At 37.5% G+C, this 13499-nt stretch overlaps 1 protein-coding gene across 1 annotated transcript in view; it reads right to left on the reverse strand.

Annotated features, from left to right (window-relative positions):
* Positions 1-7866: 7866 nt before the first annotated feature.
* LOC127103025 (uncharacterized) overlaps positions 7867-13499 on the reverse strand; it is an 87367-nt gene continuing 81734 nt past the window's right edge. The window contains exon 4 of the mRNA XM_051040324.1: positions 7867-8258. Coding sequence (XP_050896281.1) covers positions 7867-8258 — 392 coding nt within the window. The remainder of the gene's footprint in view (positions 8259-13499) is intronic.

The following is a 13499-nucleotide window of genomic DNA, read 5'->3' on the forward strand; positions in this document are numbered from 1 at the left end:
TCCTCCCAGTTGCCGAAAACCTGCTCAACAGCCTTTGTCCTCGCAATCCATGCTTTCTTGTAAGATGGAGTAAAATTATATGTTGTTCGGATATGGGATATAATTATACTCACCTTCACTGATGGGTCTTTATTTACCAATGGCAGAATGTCTTGACATATCAAAGCTGTGCTCAGTTTACGGTGATCTTGTTCAACGTTAGTTGCAACGCAACTGTGTGGTGGGTCTATTGAGGCGATCTCCCAAGAGTCATTTTTCTTCTTGTAAGATGCAGCCAAACGAAACTTACAAAGCATGTTACGACATTCGATAACATACCTTCTAGAGTCAGTGCGTTTCACTGTAAAGTCAGCAAAGTTGTTCATATGGTATTTTTTTATTGCCAAGACACATTCCTCTTTGGTACGAAACATGTCTCCCACCTTTAATTCGCCTACTGGTCTCGGATACGGATTATAGAAGACACTGTCGGACGTTTCATCGTCGTGAAGATCCATATTTGTCATATGTTGAGGAGGATTGTAGGCATGAGTAGGAGGTATTGGTGGTGGTTGAGCCTCATCTTCATCGTCGTTGTTCAGGATGTGATCAACCTGTACCTCAGTCTCCTCTTCTTCTTCATCAACAACGTCGACCTCTACTTCGGCTTCTGGGTTGAGTTCATCTGACCATTGTGCATCATCTGCAGCATCTTCACCAGCTGGATCCTGATCGGTTAGTTGAGACTGTTGAGACGGTATACATGGTTGTATAGTAATGTACAACTCGATAAAATCCATGCCTGAATGTTCATGACTAAGAAACATGCTTTCAACATCTTCATCGTCTCGTATCTTTAGGGGGAAAAACTTGCATTGACCATTCTCAAAAAATATAGGATTCTGATATGTCATCTTTGACACAATACCTGATGCTATAAAGGATTGTATTCTTTTTTTGAAATGCAAAAAGGTTGCATTTCTCTTCATTGTCACTCTAATGGTATCAGTGTTTCTAAAACAAAAACCATGAAGCTCAGACTCAAAAGTTTCACCGTTGCAGTGAACGTTGATACTGTATAATGATGAAGATGACATTTTGGAGATAAAAAGTATTTTGCAAGTGCAGATGAATGTGAGTGAAGATGAAAAGTATTTTGTAGATGATAAGTATTAATGTGAGTGAAGATGAATGTGAGTGAAGATGAAAAGTATTTTGGAGATGAAAAGTATTTTACAAGTGCAGACGAATGTGATAGTAAGACACTTAAATAGATGGTATCAGTGTCTCACATTGAAGCTACTCTGAGATACTGTGTCAAGCATGCAAGTAATTTCAGAGATGAGGTGTCTGTCATGCAATACAGTGTGAGTTGATGTGTCAAGCATGCTAGCTAGTCATGAGTTGATGTATCTGTCATGCAAGACAATGTGAGTTGATGTGTCAAGCATGCTAGCTAGTCAAGACAGAAGTGAGTATTCAGCATGCAGGATACTAGAGAGCCACGTGTCTGAGATGATGTGTCAATCCTGCAAGACAGTGTGACTTGATGTGTCAACTAGGCAAGCTATCAAGAAGGTAGTCATCAGCATGCAGGAGACAAGACAGACACGTGTCGGACACCTAAGATGGTCAGAGATGATGTGTCAAGCATGCTAGCTAGTCAAGACAGAAGTGAGTATTCAGCATGCAGGATACTAGAGAGCCACGTGTCTGAGATGATGTGTCAAACCTGCAAGACAGTGTGACTTGATGTGTCAACCAGGCAAGCTATCAAGAAGGTAGTCATCAGCATGCAGGAGACAAGACAGACACGTGTCGGACACCTAAGATGGTCAGAGATGATGTGTCAATCATGCAAGCCATCCATAAGTGAGTTGTTCAGCATGCAGGAGACAACAATGCCACGTGTCAGACATGCAGAAGGTGACGCCAATTGGTTTGGCGCCTACCTTTAAGGCTTGTACATGGTCGCCAATTTGAATGGCGCCCCCATGGAGTCAGTCCTCGAAACCAAGCATTCAGAACTAGCCTTGCATGCATGTACCCTATGGTGTCGCCAATTTGAATGGCGCCCCCTCTTTAATATTGTACATGGTCGCCAAATGAGGTGGAGACACCATGCAAACACTATTTTTTATGCACTCCTCCATTTGCCTATAAATTCATCCACTCCTTCAACAATTCTTCCACACCAACATTCTCACTACTTCATCTACATTTCTCACTACTTCATCTACATTACTTCTTTTACAATTTCATCTTCAACAAAATCTTCCATTTTCATCTACACCAACTCCCCAACAATATGTCTTTACTCACAATGGGCGAAGAACACAGAGGAACAGTTGCAAACATCGCGACATACGTAAGTTTTTTCTTATACTTATTTTTTATGTTTCATCTCCACCAACCCCATTTTATTTTGAAATACCGACTTAGTCAAGTGTTACATTATTTCTATTATAGGATGTCTCAAGGTTTCGAACTCGAGTCCACGAATTTGTCCCAATGGACCCGATAATTCAACCTTATGTTGAACTCGCCGGTTTTGGTCACATTAGCAAAATTATGTCTTGGTCTATAGATAACAAGTTCATTCTAGCCTTATGCGAAAGATGGAGGCCAGAGACACACACATTTTGGTTTCCAACCGGTGAGTGTACCGTGACGTTAGAAGACGTCTACATGCTTTTAGGACTACGAATTGAAGGCAAAGCTGTTAATGGTAAGACCAACTATGCAAATTCAATTTGCATGGAGCTTTTAAACACTGATTTGTTAGATGATAATGCTAGGGGACAAGGTATACTACTCTCACGCCTAAAGTCATATTATAATAGTTTTTATTTAGATGAGCATTCTACCGAAGATGCTCGAATCATCAAAACTAGGTGTTACATTATGTTGTTACTAGGATCCTTTTTATTTCCCGAAGGTAGTGGTTCTAGCATGCATATTATGTACTTACCTTTACTTAGACATATAGATAGAATAGGTAGTTATAGTTGGGGATCCGCATGTCTAGCCTATCTCTATATTTCGTTGTGCAAAAACTCCCACAAAGACACTTCTACATTTTCTGGATGTGTTGTTTTACTACAAGCATGGGGATGGTCAAGACTACCGTCTCTAGCACCGGTCAATAACAACCCCTTCACTTTTCCATATGCAAAAAAGTAAGTTGTTTAAATTGCTATATCTTTACTTCCTTCCTTACAGTTTATTACCCATAACTAATTTATTTTAACTTTTTGGTGTAGATGGTCGGCACGCGGTATGAATTACAGCAGATGTCCGAGACACTGTATTACTCAATATCGCAACCTGTTGGATCACCTTCGACCGACAGACGTAAGCAAAATAATTTCATTATTTCTTCATATTATGTTGACTTTTTCTACATTCATTTAAATCCTATCGTCTTTAACATTTCAGTTCATTTGGCGTCCATACCTTAATATGGATCATGAGCATCAGATCAACCCTGAAGACGCAGCCGTATGGACAACATGCACACCGATAATACGGTTCACAACAGTGGAGATGCACAACACCGATCGTGTGAAGCTGCAGTTTGGTATGGTCTAGAATATCCCAGATCCCCCAGCTAGCCTAGGAGAATGGCATATGCGTAAAGTGAACGACCAATGGAACTACAACCCTTGGCAAACCTTCGCAAGATCAGAGTGTCACAAGTGGAAGCACCGTCATGACCATGTCTTAACTGACGCAGTCATGCCAAATGAGGTAAAACCAAGTCGTACTTATATGGCTTGGTATAGATCAGTTGGATTTCAATTCATCACCGATGATATGTACCTCTACGACCCACACCAGAGAAGTTACACACAAGAAGGATCAACATCTAACCCCCAACAACATTCTCATCCCAGTTACTCACAACCACCTATCCGTCAAACTTTCCGTTCCACAAACACACAAACATACAACCAAAACATGCCATTCACCCAACCCCAAAACCAAGAACATCCCCCATACCACCACCAACAAATGGACCATCAACCTTCGACCGAACATCACTTCGCACCCACACCATCACCCTACCAAAGTCGCCTTAGCCAAAACACTAACCGCCCCTCCTCCTACCGTAGCCAAGAACCCCAAACATCACAATACCAAAACATCCCACAACCATACCCTTTCCAAACACCCCAACAACCTTTCCAACTGTTCCTAGACCCATCATTCAAACCCATGTCTCCCTTCAACCGTCCCGGTCGCCCATCCATGAGTCAACCACACCCCAACTTCTCTGGCATGGGTCATGAGCTCAGCTACGCCGGTACACCATCATTGAATACTGAAGACTATGCTGAGTTGGCTGAATACCTCAACGGATCTTCTCCTGTAGGAGGTAATGACGCTCCTGGACCATCAGATGAACAAACACCGGTGCAGAATCGTCAACGTGGGTTAGGGTAGCTAGGGGATGTGGGACCGAAGGTCGGTTAGGTGATCCCGGTCATCACCATTAGGATTCTTTGTGTAAAATCCAAATTTTATTAATATCAATTCGTATTATGTCAAATTTATCTTTGTGTAAACTCCAAACATTAGGTTTCTTTCATAATTCTAAAATAAACACATATCATAATACAAAACATTATAGGTCAGAAACCCTAATTCAAGGACTTGTTATTGTTATGTTGAAGGGCTTGAATTTGGTCCCTTTTGGCAAAATTCACATACACATGTTTTGACAGAAACCCTAATTTTGGGTCAAGTTCGCAAGGACCTACCTCACTCATTTTTAATTATTTTGAGGTGGGACCAAGTGCATTGGAAAATTTAAGATGTCTACTTCACTTGTTATGTTGGACAAAAATTCATAACTCTAACACAAACACATGCAATAATACAAAACATTATAGGTCACATAACAGATAAAATGTCAAAGAGTCCAAGTTCAAGTGCCCATACCTTTCTCATAAAAATTGCAAATGATGCAAAACTTTAGTCCAAATTCATTATCTTGAAAAGATCTACAACTTTTATGTTGAAGGTTATGTCATTTGATGCTTTTATCATTCAAACTAAAGGGCTTGAAGTTGGTCCCTTTTGGCAAAATTCACATACACTTGTTTTGACATAAACCCTAATTTTGGGTCAAGTTCGCAAAGACCTAACTCACTCATTTTTAATTATTTTGAGGTGGGACCAAGTGCATTGGAAAATTTAAGATGTCTAATTCAAATGTTATGTTGGACAAAAATTCATATTCCTAAAAGAAACACATGCAATAATACAAAACATTATCGGTCAGATAACAGTTAAAAAACTCAGAAGTCCAACTTCAACTGCCCATAACTTTCTCATAAAAAATCCAAATGATGCAAACTTTATATCCAAATTCATTATCTTAAAAATATCTACAACTTTCATGTTGGAAGTGTTTTCATTTGAGGCTTTTTCAAGGGAGGCGCCAATTGGATTGGCGCCCCCTCTTAAAAATTACACATAGGCGCCAATTGGATTGGCTAGGGCAGGTGCCCTAGCCAATCCAATTGGCGCCTCCTTGCAATTTTTAAGAGGGGTCGCCAATCCAATTGGCGCCTCCTCCTAAAACTGGGGTAGATTGGGAAATTTTTTGAAAACTGGGTTATTTTGGGAATTTCTTCGAAAAAGTGGGTTATCTCGGTAAATTTGCCCCATTCCCCTCCCTCTTCATCTCATTCCCCTTCTTTATGCATTCATCTCATTTGGTCTATGATATCTCAAAGTCCTAAAGCTAGTTGATTGAAAAATTAACATGAGTATGGATGAGATTAGGCCACCTCTTTTGCATATCTCCTTTTGTGTGTGGTATCTTTCATGAGCATGGTCCATTATACTATGTCTCAAACATGCATTAACACCAAAATTCTATTGCCCGACCTCAAATAGTTATGACTTCTACATAAGTCCAATTACGTTTGCTTAACATAGCGCTAAATTTGTGACATAAAAGGCATAGCATTCTAGTTAGTGAGATTGTAAGTATCCCCTCTTTCATGGTATTGTGTGGAAACTTGGCCTTTTTTTCCTTCCTTTGGAAGATGTCTTGGCTCAAGGATCCATGCTTGTGATAAATGGGTTGAATGTTCTCCAAATAATGTCTTAAAATGAAAAACAAAAGCAAAACAATACTAACTTCTAACTCATTAATAACAAACTTTTAATTTCAAGTCATTTACTTTAATGTCATTTAATTCTAGCCTTTATTCATTTGCCATTGTTCATATCATTCTAATTGTTTATGTTAATGCAATTTTCCCTTTGTCCACTTGGACCATATTGTGTGATATATCTTGTTTGTATATACCTTGTTTGTTTGTGTGGTCTTTGACCATTAATGTACATAATAACAACAAAAACCCTAAAAAAAACTTTTGTGTGGACTGTTGGCTTGATATTGGACAAAGGGACTAAGAACTTATGCAACATTCCTATGCTAAAGGACTTGGCCAATGCCAACTTTCTGTGAAACCAAGTGCTTGCAATTTGAAACTTCATCTGATGCATCATTCAAGATCCCTTTGAGTTCAACTGCAACATGATCATTGTGTAGCTGTTATTATGAACCTGTGACTTGTGGAATTCATCTGTTACATAAGCTAACTTGAAGAAGATCATGGAGTGATTAAAACTTGGATCAGGCTATCTTTATTTGATGCCTTTGATCTTCAAGATAATATAATTGTACATTTCTATGTTGCTTGATTCTAAATGTCCAAGGGAATTCTGGGTTTCTATTGACATTCTTGTCTATTGCATTGCTACCCATTTGGTCATATCTTTTCAACTCTTAACTTTTAATTTTGTGCATAGGATTAGTCTCTTCATCTTCTCCCTATTTCTTTAACTTCAAAATCTCTCCCTCCTTTTTTTTCAAAATCTTCTTTGATTGAACTTATTTTGTTCTAAACTTTGACCACTTTGCAAAAGATAGAAACTTTGGCCTTATGCCATTGCATTTTCAAACTTCTTTTCTTAAATCAAACTTGTAAATAAACTTAACTATACTTGACTTAAACTTTCAAAAAAGCCAAAGAAGAACTAACTCATTCAAACTATTTTTAGGCCTTTGTGCATTTCAAACTTTATTTTTGTGAAAAGCAATGCATCCACTTTGAAATTTTTATCACGAACTACGAGGTTTTGATCCCTCATTTTTTATGTTGGTACGTAGGCACAAGTCCGAAAGGCTTGTCAAACACAAAAAAATATAATTAATGAATTCTTTTCTCATCCCCCCATTTTATTTGTTTGTAAATATCATTTTTGTACCAAATACATATGCACACAAAAAGGGCTCCCTAGAAGTACCTAGGACACTTTGGATGCTAACACCTTCCCTTTGTGTAACCAACCCCCTTACCTGTAATCTCTGACATTTTATTAGTTTTGATTTGAAAACTTCTTACTTTGGGTTTTTTCGTACTTTTTCCCTTTTCCCTTGGAAACAATAAAAGCGTGGTGGCGACTCTTGTTATTTGATCTCTAGCTTATCCATAACTTGATGGACATGAATTTACCGCTACACATTGATATTTGACTCGACTGACACTTAATAAAAATAACAAAAGGAAATAACCATAACAATAATTTAAATCTACCTAGAAATCGATAAATAAAAGCGGTAAAGTTTCCTCCCCCATACTTAAACCTTGCATTGTCCCCAATGCAACGACATAAGATAGGAAAGAAAGGTAGAACCTGGGTAGCCGGCTACAGGTGCCTTCTGCCACGTGTTCGTGCGCGTCCACCATTCCCAGGCTGGTGAGGTGGCGCATAGTCTTGTAGATCTTCCACACGCACTATCAATGCTACCATTTCATCGATCAAGCCAGACATGTTCTGTTCGGTTCTGAAAGCGTAGTCGTGCTAATCATTCTGCATCTGGCGAAGTATTTGCAGCATTTCTATTTGCTGATCTTCCATGTTTTGGATTTGTAGGTCGCGCTGAGCGTCTAGTTCGCTACGCCGTAGCAGTTCAACATAGATCTCATCAAGAGTGGCAGGTGCCACATTTCTTCTTCTGGGTCTTTGGTTGAATGATGTACCTGCAACATTTTTAGATGACGTGTGTGTGGTGTGTGGGTGTGTGTAAGTAGAGGGAGAAGCTTGTTCCGGAATATAATCCTCGTCGGTGTCCCCGCCAGCAGCTATATTCTCAGGAATGTGCACAGGGACTTTGTTAGGCACCAAATCATTAATATAACAATAATTTTTTGGGTTACGCACATCTGTGCGAGTTAGATTTAGGAGGATGAAATCTTGTAAGACATTATTTGCAATTATTAGATTAAACTTATCGTCTCTCCTTCATTTTACCAATTTCATGGTCCTCGCCATGTCAATTCAATGGAATGATGGGGAACGGGGTTAGCCGGGAGAATTTTTCTTCGAGTCCTAGGATTCTGGCTAAGGAGGTTATTAAACCTCCGAAAATAGTCGACTCTCTCTTCGCATTGATAATGGCCTGCATGTGAGAGAGCATAAAAGGGACAATATTAACCTTTTGTGGCAGAAAAGTGGTGAACAAATAAAAGAGTTCCTTTTTGTTCACCTTGTTAGAGTTTGCTCGGCCAAAAATGGTAGATGTCAATATTTGGCGGAAATCGAATAGTCGGGTTGTGAATTAAAGTGACTTTGTTTCCCTTAAAACTATGGGTTACTGTACCTGTTATTGCCTTCCAAAATGGTTGAAAGGCGCGTTACCAACCCTCAGTATCTGGGACCTCACTTACTACACCATCCCCATGGGGAAATTGTAGCAGGTCCGCAAGTTGGGAAGATGTAAAAGCATATTCAATGTTGAACAAATGAAACTGGACAATCCCACTAGAACAGTTTATGCTGGGTGTGGGGCTAAAAATTAACGAACTTAGAAATTCTAGTGTTAATTGAGCATAGACAGGGTCCTTAAAAGATAGGAAATAATTTAAAATTAAAGTGTCTAGCATATAGTTAACACTATCTAAAATTCCTAAGGCAAATAAGCAGGGTTCATCGGCGTACCTTGTTGATTCGATTTTCTTGCGCTTAGAGTCGTGTATGTCTCTTCCCGCAATTCACCTGGTTCTCCGTTTCTGAACCTATTTCGTATTCCCTCATCTGTGCCATGATTGAATTTCATAGTACTCGTGTAATATAGTAAGAATATAGCAAGAGAGAGGAGAATTATGCTTATGAGAGGTGTGGTTTTGTTAGATTATGTTGGCGGTTTATATATGTAGCGGTAAATTCATGATCATCAAGCTATGGATAAGCAAGACATCAAATAACAAGAGTCGCCACCGCGCTTTTATTGTTTCCAAAGGGAAAAGGGAAAAGTACGAACAAAACCCAAAAATAAGAAGTTTTCAAATCAAAACTAATAAAATGCCAGAGATTACAGGTAAGGGGGTTGGTTACATAGAGGGAAGGTGTTAGCACCCAAAGTGTCTTAGGTATACTAGGGAGCCCTTTCTTGTGTGCATATGTATTTTGTAAAAAGTGATGTTTACAAACAAATAGAATGGGGGGATGAGAAAAGAATTTATTAATTATATTTTTGTGTTTGACAAGACCTTCGGACTTGTGCCTACGTACCAACATAAGAATGAGGGATCAAAAACTCGTAGTTCGTGATACAAATTTCAAAGTGGGTGCATTGCTTTTAGCAAAAGTTAGGTTTAAAAGGCACAAAGGCCTAAAAATGGTTTGAATGAGTTAATTCTTTTTGGCTTTTGAAAATTTTAAGTCAAGTATGACTAAGTATATTTAGAAGTTTGATTTAAGAAAAGAAGTTTTGAAATGCAATGGCATAAGGCCAAAGTTTCTAATTTGCAAAGAGTCTAAGTTAAAAAAGACAAGCACAAGCAAAGAAGTTTTTAAAAGGAGGGAGAGATTTTGAAATTAAAGAGATGGGGAGGAGATGAAGATACTAATCCTAAGCATAAATTAAAAAGTTAAGAGTTGAAAAGATCTGACGAATGAGCTGCAATCCAATAGGCAAGAATGCCATATAGAAACCCAAATTCGCTTGGACATTAGAATCAAGCAACAAACAATGCATAACATATTAACTTGAAGAGCAAGGCATCAAATAAAGATAGCCACATCCAAGCTTTAGCCACTCCATAATCTTCTTCAAATTGGCCTATCTAGCAGATGAATTCCACAAGTCACAGGTTCAAAATAACAACTTCACAATGATCATGTTGCAGATGAACTCAAATGGATCTTGAATGATGTATCAGATGAAGTTCCAAACTACAACCACTTGGTTACATGAAATTTGGCATTGGCCAAGTCTTTTGCATAGGTAGTGTCTAAATTCTAACCAACAGTCCACACAATAGTTTTTTAGGGTTTTTGTTCTTATTATGTACATTAATGGTCAAAGACCACACAAGCAAACAAAATATGCACAAACAAGATATATCACACAATATGGTCCAAGTGGAGAAAATGAAAATGGCCTTAATATAAACAATTAGAATGGTATGAATAATGACAAATGAATAGAGCTTAAAATTAAAGGGCATTAAAAGTAAATGACTTGAAATTAAATGTTAGTTATTAATGAATTAGAAGTTAGTATTGCTTTTGCTTTTTTTTATTTTTTAAGTCATTCTTTGGAGAACACTCAACCCACTTATCACAAGCATGGATCCTTGAACCAAGTCCTCTTCCAATGGAAGGGAAAAAGGCCAAGTTTCCACATAATACTATGAAATAGGGGAAACTTACAATCTCACTAACTAGAATGCTATGTCTTTTTGTGTCAAAAGTTTAGCACTATGTTAAGCAATCGTAATTGGACTTATGTAAAAGTCATAACTATTTGAGGTCGGACAATAGAATTTTGGTGTTAATGCATGTTAGAGACATAGTATAATGGACTATGCTCATGAAACATACCACACACAAAAAGAATATGCAAAAGAGGTGGCATAATCTCATCCATAGTTATGTCGATTTTTCAATCAACTAGCCTTAGGATCTTGAGATATCATAGGCCAAATGAAATGGATGCATAAAGAAGGGGAATTAGATGAAGAGGAAGGAGAATAGATCAAAACTAAAATTGGACAAAGGAGGACTTTTACCAAATTAAGATCATTCATTCATTTTGGGAGATGGAATATACATTCCATCAATCCCCTAAATCCAATGATCTTAACCTAGCAAAGTCAAATCAACCTTGACCAAGGCCCAACAACACAAGTCAAACTTATATAAACAATTAAAATGGCTCAACACAATTATTTGACATTTATTCAATTTAAAAATACTAAAAATAATGCATTAAATTAAATATGGTTTGTCAAATTCCTAAAATCTCATCAAAACACCAAAGAAATGGCCATGAGATTTGTCATAGGTCAAACAAGGTCAAAGGACCTTGGAGAAAAAATTTCAGAATTTTTGAAAACTTAAAAGTATTTTTAAACAATTAAAAATATTCATAAAATCTATTAAATCATGAAAAATATTAGTAATGATCCAAAAAATAATTTTTATTCAAAATATGAAAGAGGATTTTATTTAAATTTTTTTTGGTGAAACTCTTATATTTTTTGGATTAATATTAAAATTAATATGAATTAATGAAAATAAAACAAATTAAATGAAATTCATATAATCAGAAAAAACATGGACCACTTGATCTCCCTCATTAATTGAGGTGGCAGATCAAGTGGATGAAAATGCATGCTCCATGGTACACTTGAGTCAGCGCGCCACACCAATGGTAATCAGAACCAACGTGTAAGATTAAAACATTTCAAATGAGATCAATGGCTCAGAACCTGTCCAACACACCACCAGCGCTGGAACTCCGGTCCCCTTCTCAAACGAGGCTAACCGGAATGGTTCAGTCATCACCATCAAAAAAATGAAAAAGGAGGACACGATCTGAAAGAAAAAATGACATAGAGCACGAATCTGACCTCAATTTCAACTAACTCCAAATATATAGAAAGATATGAGGAGTTGAATTTTGAGGTGTGTCAACTGAGTTGCTTCGATTTGACCTCAAAGCAATTCAATCTTCTTGCCTACATTGGTAAAACTTCAGACAACCTAAGATCCAAGAGAATTGACGAGAATTTAGTGAGAATCAAAGAGAAGAAGATTTCTGAAAATTACCTTCAATGCTGTGCAGAACTGGATCTTGCTTGCTTCAAACTTGACTTGATCACACTCGAGGAGCTTGCAAAAGTGGTTTAGCAATGGAACAAAGCTTTGGATCCTGGAGTTTTTGAATCTCCAAACAGTGAGATTCAAACTCAATTTTCAAGTTAAAAATTCTCAGGTTTTCCTTTGAATTGTGAGGGTTTCAATTGGGGGGCAAAGCTAGCGCGAAAGGTGTCCTTGAAATGAGCTCAGAGGCCTTGTATTTATAGCATTTGGGATTGATAGTTGCACACTTGAAAATTTACTAAATTTGGCAATGTGATGCACAAACTTGCATGGGAATGTACAGGCCCATGAAGCAATCCATTTTGATCCAATTGCAACTGCACTGAAGTACAAATGATGCTTGAATGGCAAGGCAATGTGAGATGGAGTTTTGGACATTTGATTTTTCCACTTGATGCATACCTGTTAAGACCATGCGTAGCCATAGCAAACCTCATCAAAAATGCATGAAATGTGACTCTTTGGAAAGCTTAGATTAAGGGGAACAACTTTGATGTTGGACACTTTTCCATTTGGGACTTGGATCATGGTGAATTTTGAGGTGGAAGTTTGGAAATTTCAACATGTTGAAAAAATTTCTAAGTGTTAAGTCATATATCTCAATATTCCACCTTGCTTAATTTTCTATGTGAGCTCCAAATGAGAAACGTGTCTTCATCAGAGTTGTAGATCTTTCAAATACCTTCAAAGTGGTCACAAATTTCATGTAATTTGGATTTAGAATGATAGAGTTATGCATTTTTGAAGTTGAGGAAAATCACTTGTTCAATGGTATATGGCAAAAATGACCTATAATGTATCCTCATATCACATGCTCATAAAAGTTGATTTATATCTCACTCCAAACATTAAAGTTGAAGTAGACATATTGAATTTGATTGTTCAACTTGGAAATCTTTCATCTCATAAAAATTGAGCAAGTTATGTTCTTGGGAAGTTGACTTTCAAATTAGGGTTTAGACAAAATGACCTATAATGTTTCAACATGTAAAATGACTTTCCAAGCAAAATTATCTCTAGACTTCAACATGAAAGTTGTTTGGAGTGTATTCTATTGTAACTTTTCTCTTGTGATCATTTTCATACGGTGAAAATTGTAGGAGATAGGATCATGGGAGACCCAGTTTTGATCAGATGAATTCATCTGGCCAACCACCATCAACCAACTTGCTAACTTCCAATTCTCTTGACTTTCTAGGCTCATGGTAGATCATATATGCATAATATGATGAATTTTGAAATGTCCCTTGAGAAATTTGATCAATTATTGAGATAGCTTGTTGGAGAAGTTACTTAAGATACCCAGTCAAACTAGGGTTTCCAAG

This window comes from Lathyrus oleraceus, chromosome 7 (assembly GCF_024323335.1).
Source record: "Lathyrus oleraceus cultivar Zhongwan6 chromosome 7, CAAS_Psat_ZW6_1.0, whole genome shotgun sequence".
In the NCBI taxonomy this organism is placed as follows: domain Eukaryota; kingdom Viridiplantae; phylum Streptophyta; class Magnoliopsida; order Fabales; family Fabaceae; genus Lathyrus; species Lathyrus oleraceus.